The sequence below is a fragment of the Sarcophilus harrisii genome, chromosome 3 (assembly GCF_902635505.1).
Source record: "Sarcophilus harrisii chromosome 3, mSarHar1.11, whole genome shotgun sequence".
Taxonomy (NCBI): domain Eukaryota; kingdom Metazoa; phylum Chordata; class Mammalia; order Dasyuromorphia; family Dasyuridae; genus Sarcophilus; species Sarcophilus harrisii.
Genome location: NC_045428.1, coordinates 180,955,650 through 180,975,198, shown reverse-complemented (window position 1 = coordinate 180,975,198; position 19,549 = coordinate 180,955,650). Strand labels below are relative to the sequence as shown.

At 33.3% G+C, this 19,549-nt stretch overlaps 1 protein-coding gene across 1 annotated transcript in view; it reads left to right on the top strand.

Moving 5' to 3' along the window:
- Positions 1-19,549, top strand: part of GBE1 (1,4-alpha-glucan branching enzyme 1) — a 142,890-nt gene that overhangs the window by 29,551 nt on the left and 93,790 nt on the right. Inside the window, exon 2 of the mRNA XM_031958840.1 lies at positions 6,144-6,313. Within this exon, the coding sequence (XP_031814700.1) occupies positions 6,144-6,313 (170 nt within the window). The remainder of the gene's footprint in view (positions 1-6,143; positions 6,314-19,549) is intronic.

The window sequence follows — 19,549 nt, the reverse complement described above, 5'->3', positions numbered from 1 at the left end:
GTCTTTTGGAAGTGTTTAAAGTTTGATTTCCCCCCATATTTTTAACAGTATGTTATTTTTATTATTGATAATACTAAGTAATACTTGGTAAAATGACAATAAAGTCAAGAGGTGGATTAAGGAATTAACTAGTGAATTGTGCAATAATAAGAAACCATACAGATTTGAGCCACAGATGGATTTAATTTGGAGGCCTGAATGTTTGGTGTCCCACTGCTTTGGTTAACCATATTATCTAATTTCATTTACTTATTTTAATGTCCTTAATTTTTAAAGTTTTATTTGTTCTTGTCATTTATTATTTAATGTCTTTTTTCAAAAAAGGGGCACTAGCCTTGGTTGCTTATAAAAGAAAGAAAATTATTAAGTGATTTCTTAAGTTTGTTTTCATTTTAATATTTCATTAATCGAAAAGACAATTTGCTGACTTGATTTTATTGGGAAATGGGTATCAGTAGAGTGACTATAATGGCACTTAATAAATATATAATTTACTTACATGCAAATTTCATTTTAAATGCATTCAAGTTTTTTCTAGTTTCTAGAAAACTAGAAAAAAATAGATTCTGTCTTTTGGGTCTTTGTGTAAAGTAAATGATCACTCTGGTTGCAAATCTATCTTTTGTACAAATATAATTTTTGCATATAGGGTTTCTTGTAGTACTGCTTAAGTATCACACTTCATGTGCTTAATTATGAAGAGAAAATTTATTAGCTTCTACCTTTATGAGCTAATTTTAAAGATTGAACACTTTTTCCAACATTTTATATTTCTTAAACTAATATAAATATATAATATATGTAAATATATATAACATATAAGCTAATATAAAAATTCATATTTTTGTTGATATTTTCCCCATATTTTTGAAACAAATTAGGAAAGTGGAAAAGGTTTTAGGAGGTATTGAGATTTTTACTTGTTTTTGAGTATTTTATGAACAACTTTTATCTAAATAAGGCAAATATCAACTTTTGTGATCAACATTGTGCAAATGTTAGTTGTTTTACAACTTATCTTATAGAATCTTATAGGAAATAATTAGTGAAAGCATTCTTGTGTTTTCATTAAAAATGCCTTTTATTAAAAATCCCTTCAAAAATGCCCTCGCTACAAATCTAGAACATTTTATAAATATTTTTCGAAGATGAGAAAATTGGTCTGTGAATCAATTGTTATTGATGATTTTTCCTTGTTCCTGGATGACTTAAAGTCTTAAGCATTGTGACAGGAATAGGGAGTAAAGAGGGAGATATTGAAACTTAAAATGCTCAGACTATGACAAGTCAGATGGCTCAAATTTGTTTCAAATATATGAACAAAATATCAACAAAGCTGTAAAATAAGCCCACTGAAATTACTACTCTTTCTGTAATCATAGACAAAAGCCAGTAGGGAGAGAAGGATATTTACTTTAAAATAATTACACAATACACAAGTTATTTGAGTACTTCTTCAGTGATATATTAAAGTTATATAGAGGTGTAAAAGTGAAACATCATTCAGGAAAACAATCATTTATTTAAGTTTTTTTTTTTTAACTTATCATGATTGGGACATGAAATACAATATAATTGAAAATATTACTTAAATTAATTTAGTTACTCAATGCTGTACCAATAGATTTCTTTATAGAGGTATCAAAAACTAAAAGAGAGGGGAAAAAACTAAAGATGAGATATTTAAAAAAAAAATAATGGGAGGGGGAGTAAGAAAGAAGTAGTACCAGATTTTAAAATACACCAAAAAGGCATCATCAAATCAATTGAATACTGGCTTTAAAAAAAAACAGAAAAGTTGATTAAAGGAGATTAGGTATGAAATAATCCAAAAACAAAGTAAGATAGTGTTACAAAACACTAATTGTAAACCTAAAGGCCATTCAGCTCCAAATTGATACATGACCTAAGAGGGATACAGATGAAAATAACTTTTACAGCTGCTAATTGGAGAAGTTTACTTCTCCTTGAGTATTTTGGAGTATCCTTTGGTAAACAAAGGATAATCATAGAAGACAAAATGGATAATTTTGTTTATGTAAAATTAAAAAATTAAAAACTGAAATTGATTCAGTTAGAAAGCGGAAGGAACCAGGTAACTGGGGGAAAGTCTTTGGAGCAGGTTCCTCTGCTAATAGTCTCATTCAAGAGACAATTCTATTTCAAATATATAAGATTAAGAAGCTATTCCCTAGTAGGTAAATGGTCATAAAATATGGACAGGTAGCTCTCAAAGAAAGAAATCTAATCTAGCAAAAAACATGAAAAAAATGGTCATAATTAGAGAAATATGAATTAATACCTTCAGTGTTCTACCTTATAACAGATTGACAAAGGTGAAAAAAAAATGTAAAATCATAGTTGTTTATAAGGGCTATTCGAGGCAATTCATTGTTGATTTTGTGAATTTGTCTCATCATATAGAAAAGCAATTTGAAAGTATTTCAAAACTGGTCTCTCTGGCCGCTGTGGGTTGCAGGAGCCTAACAAAGAAGGCCAGAGACAGGAGAGTCGGGAATTTCAAAATAAGAAAAATGGTCTGTTACACAAAGATGAGTGCTAGAATCCTGCCCCTTTTTGGAGTGGGGGTGGGGGTAAGTAGAGGCAGTGTGGGGAGATTTCAATACTTAATACCAGTAATTGCCTAGTGAGCTGTAACTCTGACAATGAAAGGTAACAGCAACAATGTGACAAGTTTGATTCACAGCAGAATTTTAGAACTTGGGTACTACAGACAGATGCTTATCCAAGCTCAGAAATCACTTCATGCTCCTGTGAAACAGTCCTGAGATTTTGCTCTGGCTGAGATCATCCAGAGAGTGAGCACAAAGTGATATTGTTTTGCTAGACTTAGGGTATGGCTGCTTCCTAGTTCTTTGCTGTGGAAAATGGTGTCTCCTAATATTTTGACAAAAAAGGTCAGTAATAGAGAACTACAGAAAAGATCAGTAATAGCGATGGCTCACATATATTCAAATATTCATAGTGGCAATTTTTGTTGTAGCAGAGAACTAGAAATTAAGGATGTATTAATAAGGAAATAGACAAAGAAATTATGGCATGGTAAGTAAAGAAGACTTGAATTCCAACCCATGGTTAGCAGCTATGTCATCTTAACTTGTATTTCAGTTTCTTCATCTGTAAAATGAGAATGATAACATCTATGTAACATAGGTGCTGTATGGATAAAATAACATTTGTAAAGCATTTTACAAAACTTAAAATATCATATGAATGGGAGCTGTAGTTAATACAATAAAATAACATTCTAAGAAGTCATGACATTGCTATATTAAGAACTCTTGTTGCGTTAGCTAGATGGAACAATGGGTAGAGCACTGGTCTTGAAGTCATGAGGACTTGAATTCAAATGTGACCTCAGATACTTAACTAAGCTGTGTGACCCTGGGCAAGTCGCTTAACCCCAACTACCTTACACACACACACACACACACACACACACACACACACACACACAAAGAACTCTTGTCCATATGATGACCAACTAGAATTCCATGAAAGGGATAATAGTGAGGGTATTAGTAGTTTAAAGGAAGAGCAGGATCATATGAACATTTCTTATGACTGGAGCAATTCTGTATATATTTGTAGGAATCTGGTAAGAAAAAGGAGATAAGGAACATTTTGATTTAAAGATCATTACTCTAGCAAATACTCAGAAATTAAGAAGACCAAATACTTACTGCAAATTCTAATAACAATTTGGAAGACTGGTCTTTAGACCTTCATAGTGACATTCACTTAATATTATTGATTTTGATATATAAGTATGGAAGACATCTTTCATTTTTAGGTCATTTAAAGTCAGACTACTTAATTTCTGGGTTCAGTTATGCATTTATTTACAAAGCACCTAATGAAGTCATTTAGGTTATCTGACTATTTTTCATTATCTTCATTTAGTCCTTTTTCATGAATATTTCTCTATACTGATTTAGATGTAGGAGCACAAATTAGAAGAAAAGTCAATCACATACTATCTGCTAATCAAAAATGCTATTTTATATACTTGTAAAATTACCATTTTTTCCTTGTGATTACTTTAATTTTTATAAAATTAACTTGATTTAAGTTACTTTTAAATTAAATGGTGAAAGTGATGGAATTTACTCCAAAAGAAAATAATAATCCCTGAAAAAAATATGGCGTAGATTGGCTTTAAAGACTAAATTGACACTTAATTACTTTTATTTTTATTAAGTTTTTATGTCACTGATATTTTTCCTCCTCTCCCTATAAAATCCTGTTATGTATCTAGAACAATAAATAAGTGATTCACCAAAACAAACCATCACAGTTTGTGAAGTATATTCTCTACCAATAAGTCTACCACTTTTCCACAGTCAGAAAGTTTGTTTCATCACTGGTCCTTTGAAACCACAGGTGGTCATTGCATGTAATACTTTTCTTACCTGAATGTACTTTTAAAAATTAAGAAGTTAACCCAAAATTTGTGCTTCATTTTAAAAGTGCTGTTACATATTTGTGTGGGACAAAAGACCAAAAGTTAAATAAATCAGAATCATCTCAAGATAGAAAACAAAGGAGTTTAATTTGACAAATCTTGTGAGATTTGGAGGTCTAACTATCACCCAGGGTGGTCTGGAAGTGAAGAGAAGTGAGGTACAGAAAATGGACAAAGATTATATATGGGTCTGGGCTATCACTCCCTATAGATTGGGCAAATGACCTCACGTACTAAGTCATAAATAAGGAAATACAACCACATCGTTAGGATTACCTTTCATGGGTGTTTTAATGCCAAGGTGGCCATAACTTGGTTTTATAAAGAAAAGGATTATATGATCCCATTCTTTGTAAATCATGTGATTTCTGGAGAAAGAAACTTGGGCCTGGGGCACAGACAACTTTCCCTCAATTTTTAGGACATTGTTTCCATCTTGTGAGATAGCTTCATAGTTCACTTCATTCATGTTTATGGTACAAAAAGGTGAAGAAATAGAAAAATAGAAATAATTTAGCATTGAATTAGTTATACACTTCTAAAATTTTTTTAGTATTTTAATTATAAAGATCTTAACACAATTTAGAGGTTTACTATTCCATTTATGAACAAATATTAGGGATGATTTTGGTTAGAAGAGGGCAAGGCAGAAATGAATTTACTACATCTTTAGGCTTTTCTCTTTTTGAACCATGGTGATTTCAGAGTAGAATATAGATATTTTTTGTAGAAGAAATTGGCATTACTAACCTATGAGAATAGTGTATATTCACTAAAATTAGTATGTTAACAGTATTGTAATTCTATTTCTATTGAATTTTTAATAAATATGACATTTGATCCTACCATATGAAATTAGTAACAAAAAAAAAAAAAAAGAAAAGGAAAGAAACTCTAAACCAGAAAAATCTGAGAACAATGATTGATAGTGCCTTTGTATAAATAGCCCTTCTAAAATATATCACCTTTAATAACATTCAGTAACATTTTTAGAGCATGCCATTGTATTGTTTTCTCCCCTTAATAGAATGCTTTTGTCTTGAATATATGATACTTGATTATTTTATTGAATGGGAATATAAACAAATGGGTAGTTAAATGAAAACTAAAATAGTTTTTTAAGGGAAAAATATAAAAAGGGAAAATATAGATTAAAGATTTTAGAGTGTATCTTGCCAAACAGACCTGTTAAAATTTCTTTCAGAGAATCTGTTTGAATGAAATAAACCTAACTTTTTCAACCCCCTTAAATTTTGTTAATATTTTACAATTTCATGTGATCCTTTACCAAATCTAATAGTGCTGTTTGATGATACTGCCCAAAAATAGTGCCCTGAATAGCAATAATATTTTCATCACATTGTTTTTACCCAATTAAAATGCCTGATCACTTAAATATCCTAGATATTTTAATGCAGTTTAAATTTAAACTTTTAGTTATAGTCAGTTTCCCCCATATAAGTTAATATTATTTGAATCTAGTTATTTCTTGTTCTGAGTAAAAGGAAAGTATGTCTCAGTGAAGCATTTTAATAGAAAATAATGTTAATTTTTAATTATTTCCTTATTTAATACTTTTTCTTGAAGAATGTTTAGTAATATTCCTCTGTCTGATTTAAAAAAAAAAAATTCTTAAAACAATTTTTTCTTTTCTAAGGTATAAGCTCTTCACCCAGACTCTGAAAAACATTGAAGAATGTGAAGGTGGTATTGATGAATTCTCTAAAAGCTATGAATCATTTGGAGTACATAGATGTGCCGACGGTGGTTTGTATTGTAAGGAATGGGCTCCAGGAGCAGAAGGAGTTTTTCTCACTGGAGATTTTAGTAAGTACTGTGATTTTAAAAGAAATACTTTTCTTAACTCTTTTATAAAAGTTAGCATGTGTGGATTTAAAATATGTAATTATTTTGAGACTAATTTGTGACATCTTAAGATCATAAGTTTAGAATTGGAAGAAGCTTTTTAGTTTAAACCCCTCATTTTACAGATTAAGGAAATTGAGGTCCAGAGAGAGTAAGTTAACTCATCCATAATCATACAAGTAGCATGGGAGAGAGTCAGGATTTGAATTCAGGTCTTTTAAGCCTAAATCAAGTATTCTTTTCCTTGCATCATGCTGCCTTCGTTTATTTGTAATTATTTATGAAGTACCTGTTGTGAGGCACAGAGGTGCTAGAAACACAAGTTTGAAGAATATTATTGTCCCTTCTCTTTCTTGGAAATAAAGTTGTGTTGATATAGTGAAAAAATAATTTATTAAATATTTACCTGCATATGTTGTTGTGGTGAGCTATATAAGGTTAATAATTAAACACTGTCTCTGGCCTTATGTTCAGAAACTGATCACATCAGTGGTTTTTCTTTGAATAGAACACATGGTATGCAAGACTACTCGATTAGTAAATATTGATATTTATCTTGCTAGTCAACAAGAGTACATTAATCCCCAAGCATGTATCAGATTTTATGGTAGGTACTGGAGTTTACAAAAATGATGGTGACATGGCTTCCATTTTCTTTTTCTTTTTTTTAAAATTATTATAATAACTTTTTATCGACAGAACCCATGCCAGGATAATTTTTTACAATATTATCCCTTGCACTCACTTCTGTTCCGATTTTTCCCCTCTCTCCCTCCATCCCCTCCCCTATATGGCAAGCAGTCCTATATATGTTGAATATGTCGCAGTATATCCTAGATACAATATATGTATGCAGAACCAAACAGGGAGAATTGGATTCAGAAGGTAAAAATAACCTGGGAAGAAAAACAAAAATGCAAACAGTTTACATTCATTTCTCAGTGTTCTTTCTTTGGGTGTAGCTGTTTCTGTCCATCATTGATCAATTGAAACTGAATTAGGTCTCTTTGTCAAAGAAATCCACTTCCATAAGAGTACATCTTCATACAGTATCATTGTTGAAGTATATAATGATCTCCTGGTTCTGCTCATAACATTCATATACCACAATTTACCCAACTGTTCTCCAATTGATGGGCATCCATTCATTTTCCAGTTTCTAGCCACTACAAACAGGGCTGCCACAAACATTTTGGCACATACAGGTCCCTTTCCCTTCTTTAGTATCTCCTTGGAGTATAAGCCCAGTAGTATCACTGCTCAAAGGGTATGCACAGTTTGATAATTTTTTGGGCATAATTCCAGATTGCTCTCCAGAATGGTTGGATTCGTTCACAACTCCACCAGCAATGCATCAATGTCCCAGTTTTCCCGCATCCCCTCCAACATTCATCATTATTTTTTCTTGTCATCTTACATGGCTTCTGTTTTCAAGGTGTCTATCTATTATTAGGGAAGAAAGTATGAACCTTGGTAACTACTGACTATAGCAATGGGAAAAGTTGTAAGGGGGCTCTATCAGATTGAGTAGAGACAAAGAGAGATAAAGTTCTCTCTCATGCCCAAAACTGAACAAAGAGATGGCCAGAAGTTGGCCATGGCTGGAAGATAGGTTGGCAGATAGAATACAGTATAAGATACAGTAAATTGTGAGTAAGTTTGTGGCTGATGAGAAGGAAGGAAAGAAATAAGTGATGTTCCAGGCACTCTGCTAAGAACTGTGAATATAAATACAAGTAACAAGAAACATTCTTTACCCTTTAGGAGCTTACAGCAGAGGAAAACATCACATACAAGATTGCTAAAAAGCAGTTGAGGGGCTGGGGAAAGGGGAAAAAAGAAAGAATGGAGGGAGGAAGAATACTGGGGATGCTTTTGAAATCTGGAATGTCAGAAATTGGGTAAGGAGGAGATGAAGGCAGATTGGCCTTCTTAAGCCACAGGAAGAATTTACCTTTGAGATATAGGGGGTGGACTGTGCAGACAAAGCCTGTTCTCTCAGATCTTGGTACCTTCTTGCCCTGGAAGTTCCAGGATGATTCAGTAGTCAAGTAGACATAGTTTTTGGAAACTGAGTGGATGCCCATCAGGTGGAGAATGGCTGAATAAGCTATGTTATATGAATGTTATGGAATATTATTCTGTAAGAAATGATCAGCAGGATGATTTAATAGAGGTCTGGAGACTTACATGAACTGATGCCATGTGGAGTGAGCAGAACCAGGAGATCATCATATAATATGGTTGTTGCCATGTATATGGTTCAATTCTGATGGATGTGGCTCTCTTCAACAATTAGATTTTTCAGACCAGTTCCAATGATCTTGTGATGAAGAGAGCCTCAAAGAGGACTGTGGGAACTGAGTGTAGTTCACAACATAGCATTTTCACTCTCGTTTGCTTGCATTTTATTTTATTTCTCATTTTTTCTTGTTTAATTTGATTTTTCTTTTGTAACAAGACAGTTGTATAAATATGTATACATATATTGGATTTAACATCTATTTCTACCACATTTAACATATATTGGATTACTTGCCATCTAGGGGAGGAGGTGGGGAAAGAATGGGAAATTGGAACACAAGGTTTTGCAAGGCTTAGTGTTAAAAATTATCCATGCATATGTTTGAAAATAAAAAGCTTTACTTTAAAAATTACATAAAGTCAGGACCAGAACCAGGAGGAGTATAGGAGAAAATTTGTGCCAGAAAAAGTAGTTTGTATCAGAGGATAATTGAGTGGTGGTAGAATTGAGGTGGTTTTCAAGCCATATTTTGAGATCTGGTAATCAGGGACTGAAGTTAGGACTCAGCCCTTTCTTGGCAAAATAGAAGATCTTTTAAAGCATTGTACAGGGAGTCCAAGTTTGTCTCTTACACTCTACAGATCATTGATAGCTGCTGTTATTGTTTTTTAGTCATGACCAACTCTTCATACCCCTATTGATAGTTTTCTTGGCAAGGATACTAGAGCTAATATGTGATCTGTCTAATTCCATGCCTGATATTCTATCCATCTAGCTGCTCCAGAGAGAGCTACTGTAGGAGTCAGCTAAATCATTGTTTGGGATCTTGTGTCTGAGGATCCTCAAGAGACACCAGCATAGTTTCCAATCTCAACATCAATCTTTTGGGATTACAGCAAGGGATAAAACCAATTCCTGATTATGGAAGGTGGCAAAAATGAGCTGAAGCCCACCAGGAAACTGAAACATGTTCGGATTCAGTAGTTGAGGAAGAGAATGGGGCATAGTACTGTTGATTTTTCTTTTCCAAAACACAGCCAGGTGATAAAAATTCAGATCTTTTATTGTGTCCTTCAATATAGCCCGGTTAGCTCAGGCCTATCTCTCTGCTTGGTTCCAAGAGATCTTGCAGCTTTTGTCCTTGGCTTCTGCCTCTGCTTTCTTCAGCCTCCAGCCAGCACCAAGTTGGAATATGCATTGAATCTCTTGCCTCGAAGATAGAGCTTGTGGACTTCCTCCCAGAGTGCTCCTATCTGACCCCAGTCAATGTTCCCAAGAAAAAACTCTCTCTCCAGCTCTAAAAGCTTCCTGTATATATGTAATCTCCCAAAGGTTAACTCTTCCTTCTGGAGACAGAGGGATTCTGGGTTATCTCCCAGAGTGCTCTCTGGCCCTAAGGAAGGTGTGAATTCAGATATCTCATACTAAGCCATACTAAGCCCTGAAATCTCCCAAATGTGTGAACTCCATTGAGTACTTAGGTACTTATGAGCTCTCTATATGAGCTCTAAAGTACTAATATAAAAGCTCTAAAGTAAAATATATATGAGCTCTAAAGGTGTGAACACAAGCATCGGTTCTATCAGTTGTATTTAGTACCTTGTTTCAAGTTCTGGCCCAAAATATCTCCTTTTAAGATCAAATCAATCATATTGAACTATGCTAAATTGGATAATTATTGTCTCTATCAACTTTAATGGCTTAACAGTTTGTAAAGATTCCAACATAGTACCTACCATCTACTCCATCCAACCTCTGCATTATGGTGGGGACCAAGTCCAGTAGCTAAATCAATCACTTTAATAATGCTAGAGGCAAACCTGTTATGGCACAGAATTCCAACCTATGTTTTGAGCCTCAAATATAAGTAAATAGAAGAAAACACCAAGCACAATGACGTTCAAGAGACAAACTTAAAAGAAAAAATAATTCTATAACAAATATAAGCAGAGCCAAAAAGGACTCTGATAGAAGATATATAGTAGGCTGGTTGAAACACAGCAAGAGCTAAAAAATGAAAATAAAATGGAAATAATTCTTTGTATGAAAAAATTGGAACATAAGAAATCTTACATAAATAGTGTGTTACCTGAAAAATATAAATTATCAGACCTAAAGGATTTGAAGAGACAAGGAATATTAGAACACAGTCAAAAGATTGATAAAATAAAAGAAAATATAAGGTATCTGCTATCAAATACGATTGATATGGAAAATAAAGAGATAATTTAAGAATCACTTGACTAATTAAAAAACATAACTAGGTTAAAAATCTGCATATTAAGAATATTATCCAAATAGATTAGAACAGGGATATATATTAAAAGTAGAGTAAAAATAGAATCCATAGCTTTTGTAAGAAATTACAAATTTGAAACATGCAGGAATGTCTTAGCTAAAATTTAAAAAAAAAGTACTGCAGGTCATGCACACACAGAAAACTCACACACAAAGTAGAAATTTTATTTTATTTTTTTTGATTGTGTCAGAGAGGGAGATCAGAAAGTAGTAAAAGATTTTGCTTGAGGACCGGTAGAACTTGTTACTTTGACAGTTGTTGCATGTTGAAGGAAATAGGATTCTAAGGCACCATATTATAAATTAGTGTGAGCTCCATGTGAGCAAGGATTTTTTCTTTTTACACCTCCAAACATCTCCACTTTAGGTACACTGTTTTACACAGAGTAATGAAAACTTTTTGATTTACTCAGTTTGGATAAATTATTGAAAGGTCAGTAATGACAGTAAAACAGGGGAAGGTAGCTTGTAGTTAAGTTGTGAGGGGTTTTAAAAGCTAAAGGGAGAAGCCTATATTTTATTCTAGAGAAACTAGGGAATTTATAAGGGAGTGATGTAGTCAAGTTAAATTTTAGCAAAATTCTAAAACTTTTCCATTTTGAATTTCATACATTTATTCACACACACAGATGAAGAAAAAAATAAGTATATATGTATATACAAAGGATATGTGAAGCTACAAATATTATGTATAACTGTCTTTTTTCAAAGAATATTGACTGATTTCAATGTGCTGCTGATCTATGTTTCTGAAATTATTTCATTTTCCCCTGAGCACTTTCAGAAGTGCTTCTGTGACTCTCTTCTTTTTTGGGCGACATTATACCTTTTATTCCTTAATATCCTCTCTCCATCAAAAAAGAAAAACATTATCCTTGTTACAAAAAATATAGTCAAGAATCACTGGAATTATTATTTTTTTTTTTTTTGCATTTCCTAAATATTAGGTGTTGTTAATTACTAGTTTTTCTATGTAGTAAGTTTACTTTTATTTTTTTGCTGAGGCAATTGGAGTTAAATGATTTGCCTAGGTCACACAGCCAGGAAGTGTTCAGTGCCTGAGACCAGATTTGAAACAGGTCCTCCTGATTTCAGGGCTGGTGCTCTATCCATTACACCAACTAGCTGCCCCAGTTTATTTTTAATACACATTGTTTTATGAATAATGTTGGGAGAGAAAAAAATTGGAACAAAAGGGAAAAACCATGGGAGAAATAGAAAAAACTGAAAAAAAGAAGTATTTATATGCTATGTTCATAGCATGTGTTGATTTACATTCAGTCTCCTTAGATCTTTTTCTGGATGCAGACTACTACTATGTCGTGCCTGCATTTTTTTCCCTAAAGTGCTGATTGTCAGAGATTTATCAGGATAATTTCTGAGTGAAGGGGACAGAAGTCCTCACACTTAAATGTGACAACTGCACTAGCACCCAGGATACCTTAGAATCAGCCAGAGTTCAGGATAAGCAAAAGTCCTTAGTCTTTATTCTTGGTCTTTAGGGGTAGAAGTGAAGGGGATCTTCCGCAACCTCCTTCTTCCTTGTCTACCGCAAAAGTAACTCTGGCTAGTCTTACTTCACCCCCTAGTCCCTTTTACAATCCTCTGTATACACCAATCATTGAGCCAGCACAGGATAGTGAGAAGGGTCATTTTCCAAGCATATGCCCATAGAGTATTGTCCAATTGGTAGTTAGCCTCAAGTGCTCGGCTGTTCTGACCTCAGTGCATCAGCCCTCTACACTCAAAGGTCTATTCAAGCCTATTGAGTTACATGTTCTGGCAATAGCAGGGCGGGTCCACATGTAATATATATATTTTTAAATTTTTATTCTTTAGGTAGGACTGCTGTTTTTTTCCCCTTTCCATCTTTTCTTCATGGACTCAGTAGCTACAACTACAGCTACAGCTACAGCTGTCAAGGCTGGGAACAGATCTGCTTAGACTCCTGTGCTCAGAGAAAGAACCACAAACCAGAAGAAGCAACTAGGTATTTAATATATAGTTTCAGGCTTATGTGGCTTATACATATTTAATATTTATCTTCAGATACATGGTTTCATTATCATAGTCAGAAGAAGAATGTCAGCTTTAGCTCACTAGAGGAAATGAGTGAGAAGGGGAGAGAATAATCATTCTTTTAAAAAAATCTATTAAATAGGTGATTTCAATCTGACTCGTCAATCTTTGACCCACTTCCACCTCAGGGATAACCAGGAGAGGTATACTTCTCCTAGAGAGGAGTATCTTTTAGAAATGCATGTCCTTCAGCCAGAAGCAAGGGTTGTGTGTCACTGGGGGTGGATCCAGCTTATGCTTAAGGCTGCCTTAGCAAAGGTCCCACTCATTAAGACTATAAGGTAGAAGACATTGTATGTATAAGACTATACAGGTAGAAGAGCATGTTTAGCTCCATTACTTCTGGTAGAAAAACAAGTCTTAAAAAGTTAGATTATGGTTAAGTGATCCTATATGGAAATAAATAGATAACTTAAAATGCCTTATTATTAATAAAATATTTTTCTTTTTTCCTAATTTTTCCCCCATATTCAGTTAGTTTACGTATTAATAACACTTATTTCAAATAGGGGCAAATGAGGATTTCAGATGACACTGATAATGATGTAAGAATAAAATAATTCAATCTGTCACATAAATAAAAGGTTCATGGCATCTGACAAGTTGTGTTTTGTTTTAAAAATACATTGAGGAAATATTTCAAATATTTCTTAACTATTGTTTTGATAACAGAAAAAAAAAAATTTCTTTACATTTTAAAAACTAATCACTAAAGAAATCAATAGCTACAATAGCCTCTCAAGGATTCTAGATTTGTAGCTACATTTATCAGTACTGGAATGTCATTCCATTGGAAGGGATTTCATTGCAAACAAACCACTCCAGAGGTCTTAGTACTAATTTTTAGTTCTTGAAACATTCTTTAGCAAGAGAAAGTTATGGTAAGGGAATTATACTTCAAAAGTAAATTTTGAGTTTTGAAAGTATTTATATCATAACTACTAAAATGTTGCTGTCAGTTCCTCTCTAGCAGGTCGATTATAAAAGTGAAATAAAAATATCTGGGTAAATATAATATGATTGTTCTCTTCCTTTCCTAGGGTAAAACATGAAATTATTCTATTTTTTGGTAGATATTTCAGATGGAATATCATTAACGCAGAATGTCAAGTAGTCCTGTTTGACCTTTGACCTTTATTAGGTAGAACACTAAAATCTGCATCCTATATTATGTGAGATATATTGAAGATTATTACATTGGTACCAACTTTTCCTGATTTCATCTTATGTTATTTTTGCTTTCCCATGATATTGCTTACTCTGAGGTCTGTGAGTCAAAAGTAGTGTTTCCAATATTATTGATAATAATGATTTACTCTAGGAATATTGGCAGATACTTTCTTTCCACTTGTTGTCCTTCCATGTTCTTGGGATTATTTGACCAGTTTGAGCCTAATAACGATCTTTCCATTGATATCTTGAATCTGGCTTGAGATCTTGAATATGTATCCATTGATATCTTGAATATGTATCTATATCTATATTTATTTTTAGACCTGTATCTATGTCTCTCTATATCTATATCTACCTATAGATAGATATCTTGGAGATAGTAAGAATAGGAATGTATGTAAGTGTGCATTACACATTCTCTCAAGTGATTATGGTAGAGGGGAATGAGATTGAAACATCTACTTGGCAGTTAGTGCTAGACACATAGTAGGCATTCAGTAATAGTTGGTCTTTAAAAATATCGTAATTCATATCAAATTTTTTTACAGTATTAAATTTAAATTAAAAAAAAAAACTTAAATGTGTAATGTTCTCGTTTTGGTTTTCTGTAGGTCTCTGGGGCAGCTTTCTTTTCAGTAGAGTAATCATCACAAGAATAGCCAGGTGTTAAAGTCTAAAAGTCTTTATTGTCTCCTTTTTCCTGGTGCTCAGCTAGCTTTCTTGTAGCCTTTAGAGGGGACTTGGTTTCAGTGGAGAAAATGCAGGAGGCAGCCACCAGGAGCCTGACCGAAGATGGAATGAATCTCATCCAGTCCTTGCTGGCTGTTATATACTCCATTATTATAGGTGTGAATCTTGTGGAACTATGTTAAGTACTAAGGACATGTACTGAACTAGAGAACTATTAAGCACCATGCTAAACTAAATAGCCATTGTCTTTATCAATTCCACTGACTTAACATCTTGTAAGAATCCTTGTTTCAAAGTTTTGGCTTATAGCATAAGTGATTGAAAATAAAATTTAGTAATCTTAGTTGAATAACCTTTTCCTTTGTGCTGAGATTTACAGAGTTCTCTATAACTCTTTTTAAGGTATACTTGACCATATGCATAACTGAGTTCTAGTAACTCAAGAATCATTCTTTTAATGTTAATGTCTTTTCAGGAAAGACTAGAAAATGTGATTGAATTTATTAAGTTCTTTGTGTTTTTAAGTAACCAAATCTTTAGAACCTCTGACATATTAGAATTACTTAGATGATGATTCACTTCTAAGAAGAGGAAATATCAAGAACTAAATGGGCTTGTTTTCCCCTAATTTTTGTTTCCTAGGTCTCATGAACATATAACTAATAATTTATTGAGTTAGAGAATTTGACTGTTCTTACACAAAATACTGAGGTTGTTAAATTAATTCTTAAGTACTAGAATGCCTCAATGATCTTATTTGTTTAGGAGTTCTTTCCCACTGTACATCAGAACTAATGACCATGCATTTTATTCTATCTACCTTTTGTCCATCCAACATACCAGACAACTTTCATGCTTCTCCCCCTTTGCCCCCTCCCCCATATTGTGAAGATATGTGCCTTCTCTAAAACAAATTTATGAACTTTCCAGGAAGTGAGGAGTATAATCATAGCTAATAGTAGTTATATGTAGTGCCTTAAAGTTTACAAACATATTTTCTTCAAAACAGATTTTTGCTATAAGTAGTAGTAGTATTGTAATTTTACAGATAGAGAAAACAAGGCTCAGAGTGGTTAAATGACTTGTCTCAGATTACAGAGGCAGTAAAATAGGAGAAACAGAACTTGAACCCAGGTTCTCCAATTTTAAGTTCAATCACTTTCTATAATGTCACATTACCTTTATTATTATATGCTTTTTATAAATATGTATGTGGATAGTGTTTGGCTTAAAAAAGATTACAAGCATAGCATTTACTTATGATTCCCATTTTAATTAAACACTTTCTCATGAGCCCTTTCAAATTTTTATTTTTCAAGGTACAAGATTTCACTTTAAATTGTCAGGTAAAGTGTTTAGGTACTTAAAATTTAACACAATATTTTCTTAATCTAACAATAAAGATAATTACGTGATATATTTACTGAGGTATTATACCATAATATGGTTGTATTATATTAAATTTCAGTAACGTAGAGTAAGATAAACTTTCTTGAAAGTAGAATCAATTGAAAAAATTATGAATTTAATCAAAACTTTGCTTTGCTACCTACTACTTATGTGACAATCTCTTTGGGCTTGCTTTTGATCTTCTGTAAGTTGACAGTCTCATAGAATATGTACAAGACAATTAACAAATTAAAAGTTTTATTGTAAGATTTTCATATCCTAGTAATTACCTGAGGGTAGATGGTAAGAGTCATATTCTTAAAATTGTGATTCTGGCTTTGTTGTAAGTTGCTTTGGTAGCTGCTGCATAAAGTCAAGTAAAAGTAAAGTTAAAAATTAGATTAATAGCTTCTTGAAGAAGCTTTATCTCTAGGAAATAAAGAATTGAATGTCAAAACCACGTAATTCATGGTCAGTGATTTATTTCTAAGTGTCCTATGAGTCTATAAGACACTTAGAACTTTAAGATTCTGAACTCAGTGATAATCTCACATTGGAACCTGTTCAGGATGTTAAACTTCAATGACTATTTTTTTTTTAAATATTTTATTTCTGTGAAACATGAGGTATTTATATTTAATGCTTATAAACATTATACTCCAAACTTTTGAATTGTCTTTATAATATCTAATTGATTTGTATATGAGATATTTTTATTTTCCTGAACTGAAATTAAGAGGGAAAATATATTAGAATAGCTGTATTTAGATTTTAATGAAACTTGTCAAAAAAAAAAAAAAAGAGTAGTCTTTTAGATGAAAAAGTATATCATTTGTTCTATATATCTTAATCATCATCAGTCAAAACAAATTCATTCATTACCATGAGAGTTAATGAAGTGAGCCCAGAGGAATAGAACATTGCCATTCAAGGAAGATTAGTTTCATTGGAAATTGGGTTACTAAACATTAAAATTTGGAATTAAGTTGCTATAGATATATTTAATTAAATGTGGATTGCTTTAACTTTCTTTGAATTAGAAATAAGTTAAAATCTTAAATTAATAGTTACTTTGTATTTAACTCAAATTCAAAACTTTAATAAAGATTCTTTATAAAGCTTAGTTCAGTAAAGTATACTTTAATTGAAATATTTGGGTGAATACATGAAGTTTCTGAAAAGAATATGTGACTTATATTCAATACAGTAATATTCTTTTCTTGAAAGTAATATTTAAGACTTGGAATTTAAAACAAATAGGAAAGGGAAAGAAAGAAAAAACTTAAATATAACTATTTAATATAATTTTAAAATTTCCTAATTATTTAATTTAACCCTAAATCCGCGCTGCTGCTATAAAAGCTTGGGGTACCCTCCCAGAGAAAGATTGAGGGGAAGCCTTCACAAAAATAGAGCAAGGTCCCAATGAACCCTTTGTGGATTTGTGGGATGTTTGCAAACAGCTGTCACACAAATCATTGGAAAAAATGCAGCTACAAAAATAATGATAAGACAACTGGCTAAGGAAAATGCCAATGAGGTTTGCAGAAGAATTATATGGGGACTACATAAAGATGCTTCTTTAGAGGAGATCATAAGACGCTATGCCACAGTGAGTACAAATGCTTATTATACCCAGACATGATGAACATGGGAAGACAAGGTCCCTCTTGGCAAGGGACTTCTAGAGAAACTCATCGATGCCTTCAAGTGGAAAAGTTGGACATCTGAGAGCTCAGTGTAGGCAAAGATATAGAGTGAGAGGACAGGGTGAGAGAATAAAACCCAATACCCCATGTCCAAAATGCCACAAGGGCTTCCACTGGGCCTCAGAATTGTAGATTGACCCAGGGAAAGGAGAGGCAGGGCCTAGCTCCAAGACCTCACTCAAAAGACAGGTGTTGTATGATGGCAGCTGAGTTTAAACCCAGAATAGTCTTTAGAGGGTCAGGACTCTGATGTGATCAATCAGTGGAAAAGCAATCAGATGGCAGAAAGGGATTACAATTGGAGAGAATACAGGCTTTCTAACCCAACAGAAGGGCAGTGTTAGTGCAAGCAGCTCTAATATAATTGCCAAGTGATGAGGAGAAATCCCAAAAGTGGTAAACAGAAGGGAGAGATAGGTTAACTGCTTGGGAGAAAGGGTTTGCTTGTATTTCTACAGATGGAAAAGGAATCAGATGGGTGCCAACAAGCTGTATTCGCCTGGTCCATCAGAGAGGGACAGAAAAAGAAAATTCTGGAAACAAAGGAGAAGACTTAAGAACAAAGTCTGCAGGAATCATTGGATTCCCTAACAAGATAAGACTTGAAAACAAGCAGGAATCATTGGATTCCTTGAGATGAAAATTTGTTGATGAGACTATTGCAGGACTTCAAAACTTACAGGAACTATTGGATTCCTGGCACATGAACTAAGGGACAATAGATTCCTTTTGGACTATTTCTAGGACTTGTATAATTCCTCATGTTGATTCATGTTATTTGTTACATCACTACTAGCCTGTGTTATGTTGGTATGTACTTATGTAATTTATGTAATTTTGTGTAATACCTCCCATATTAATGGATTTATGTATACCTGTTTTAAGAGTGAGTCCCTTCAGAAGGTAGAGTTTTCTACCTGCTAATCTGATTTGATTTCCCATTTCCTTTGGTGTTTTCATCTCCCTTCCTGAGATGTCAGGGAGGACGTGACCACCTCTTTTTTATAATGTTTTCACTCCTTTTTTGAGCAGTCAGGGATGATGTGATTACCTCCTTTTTTGGGGTTCTCACCTCCTTGAGAAGTCAGGGAGGTCATGACCACCTATGTTCTAAAAACAAAAGAAAGTGGGAAATGTTATAGGTCAGAACTTGAAACAAGGTGCTAAGTAAGTGGAATTGAGGAGATGGTAGTTAAATCTACTTTAGCATTTATTTTAATCCTACAAGAAATAATGCTTTCCTAGTGATATAATGATTGGTGTATACTCAGTGTGGAACATATAAGGAGGAGCTCTCGGGGCCACAAAGGACAAGCCCACTAGAAGCTCTCGGAGACTCAACTAGGATTCAGTGAGAAGATTCAGAAGCCAGCTTAAACTCTCAGAACCAAGGAGAGAAATGGGCCTCCAGAAAAACTAGCTGAGCCTCAAGTGAAGGAGACAAGACTTTGAAGGAGACAATAAAGGATTTGGACTTTAATCCCTGACTGCACTTACCATTACTGAACTGAAAGGAAAGCTGCTCCCAGAGAACATTATATTTTAGAAGAGAATATTACAATCAAATGTATAGTAGAACAAACAAATGTGAGTTGGGATAAAACTGTGGTTCTT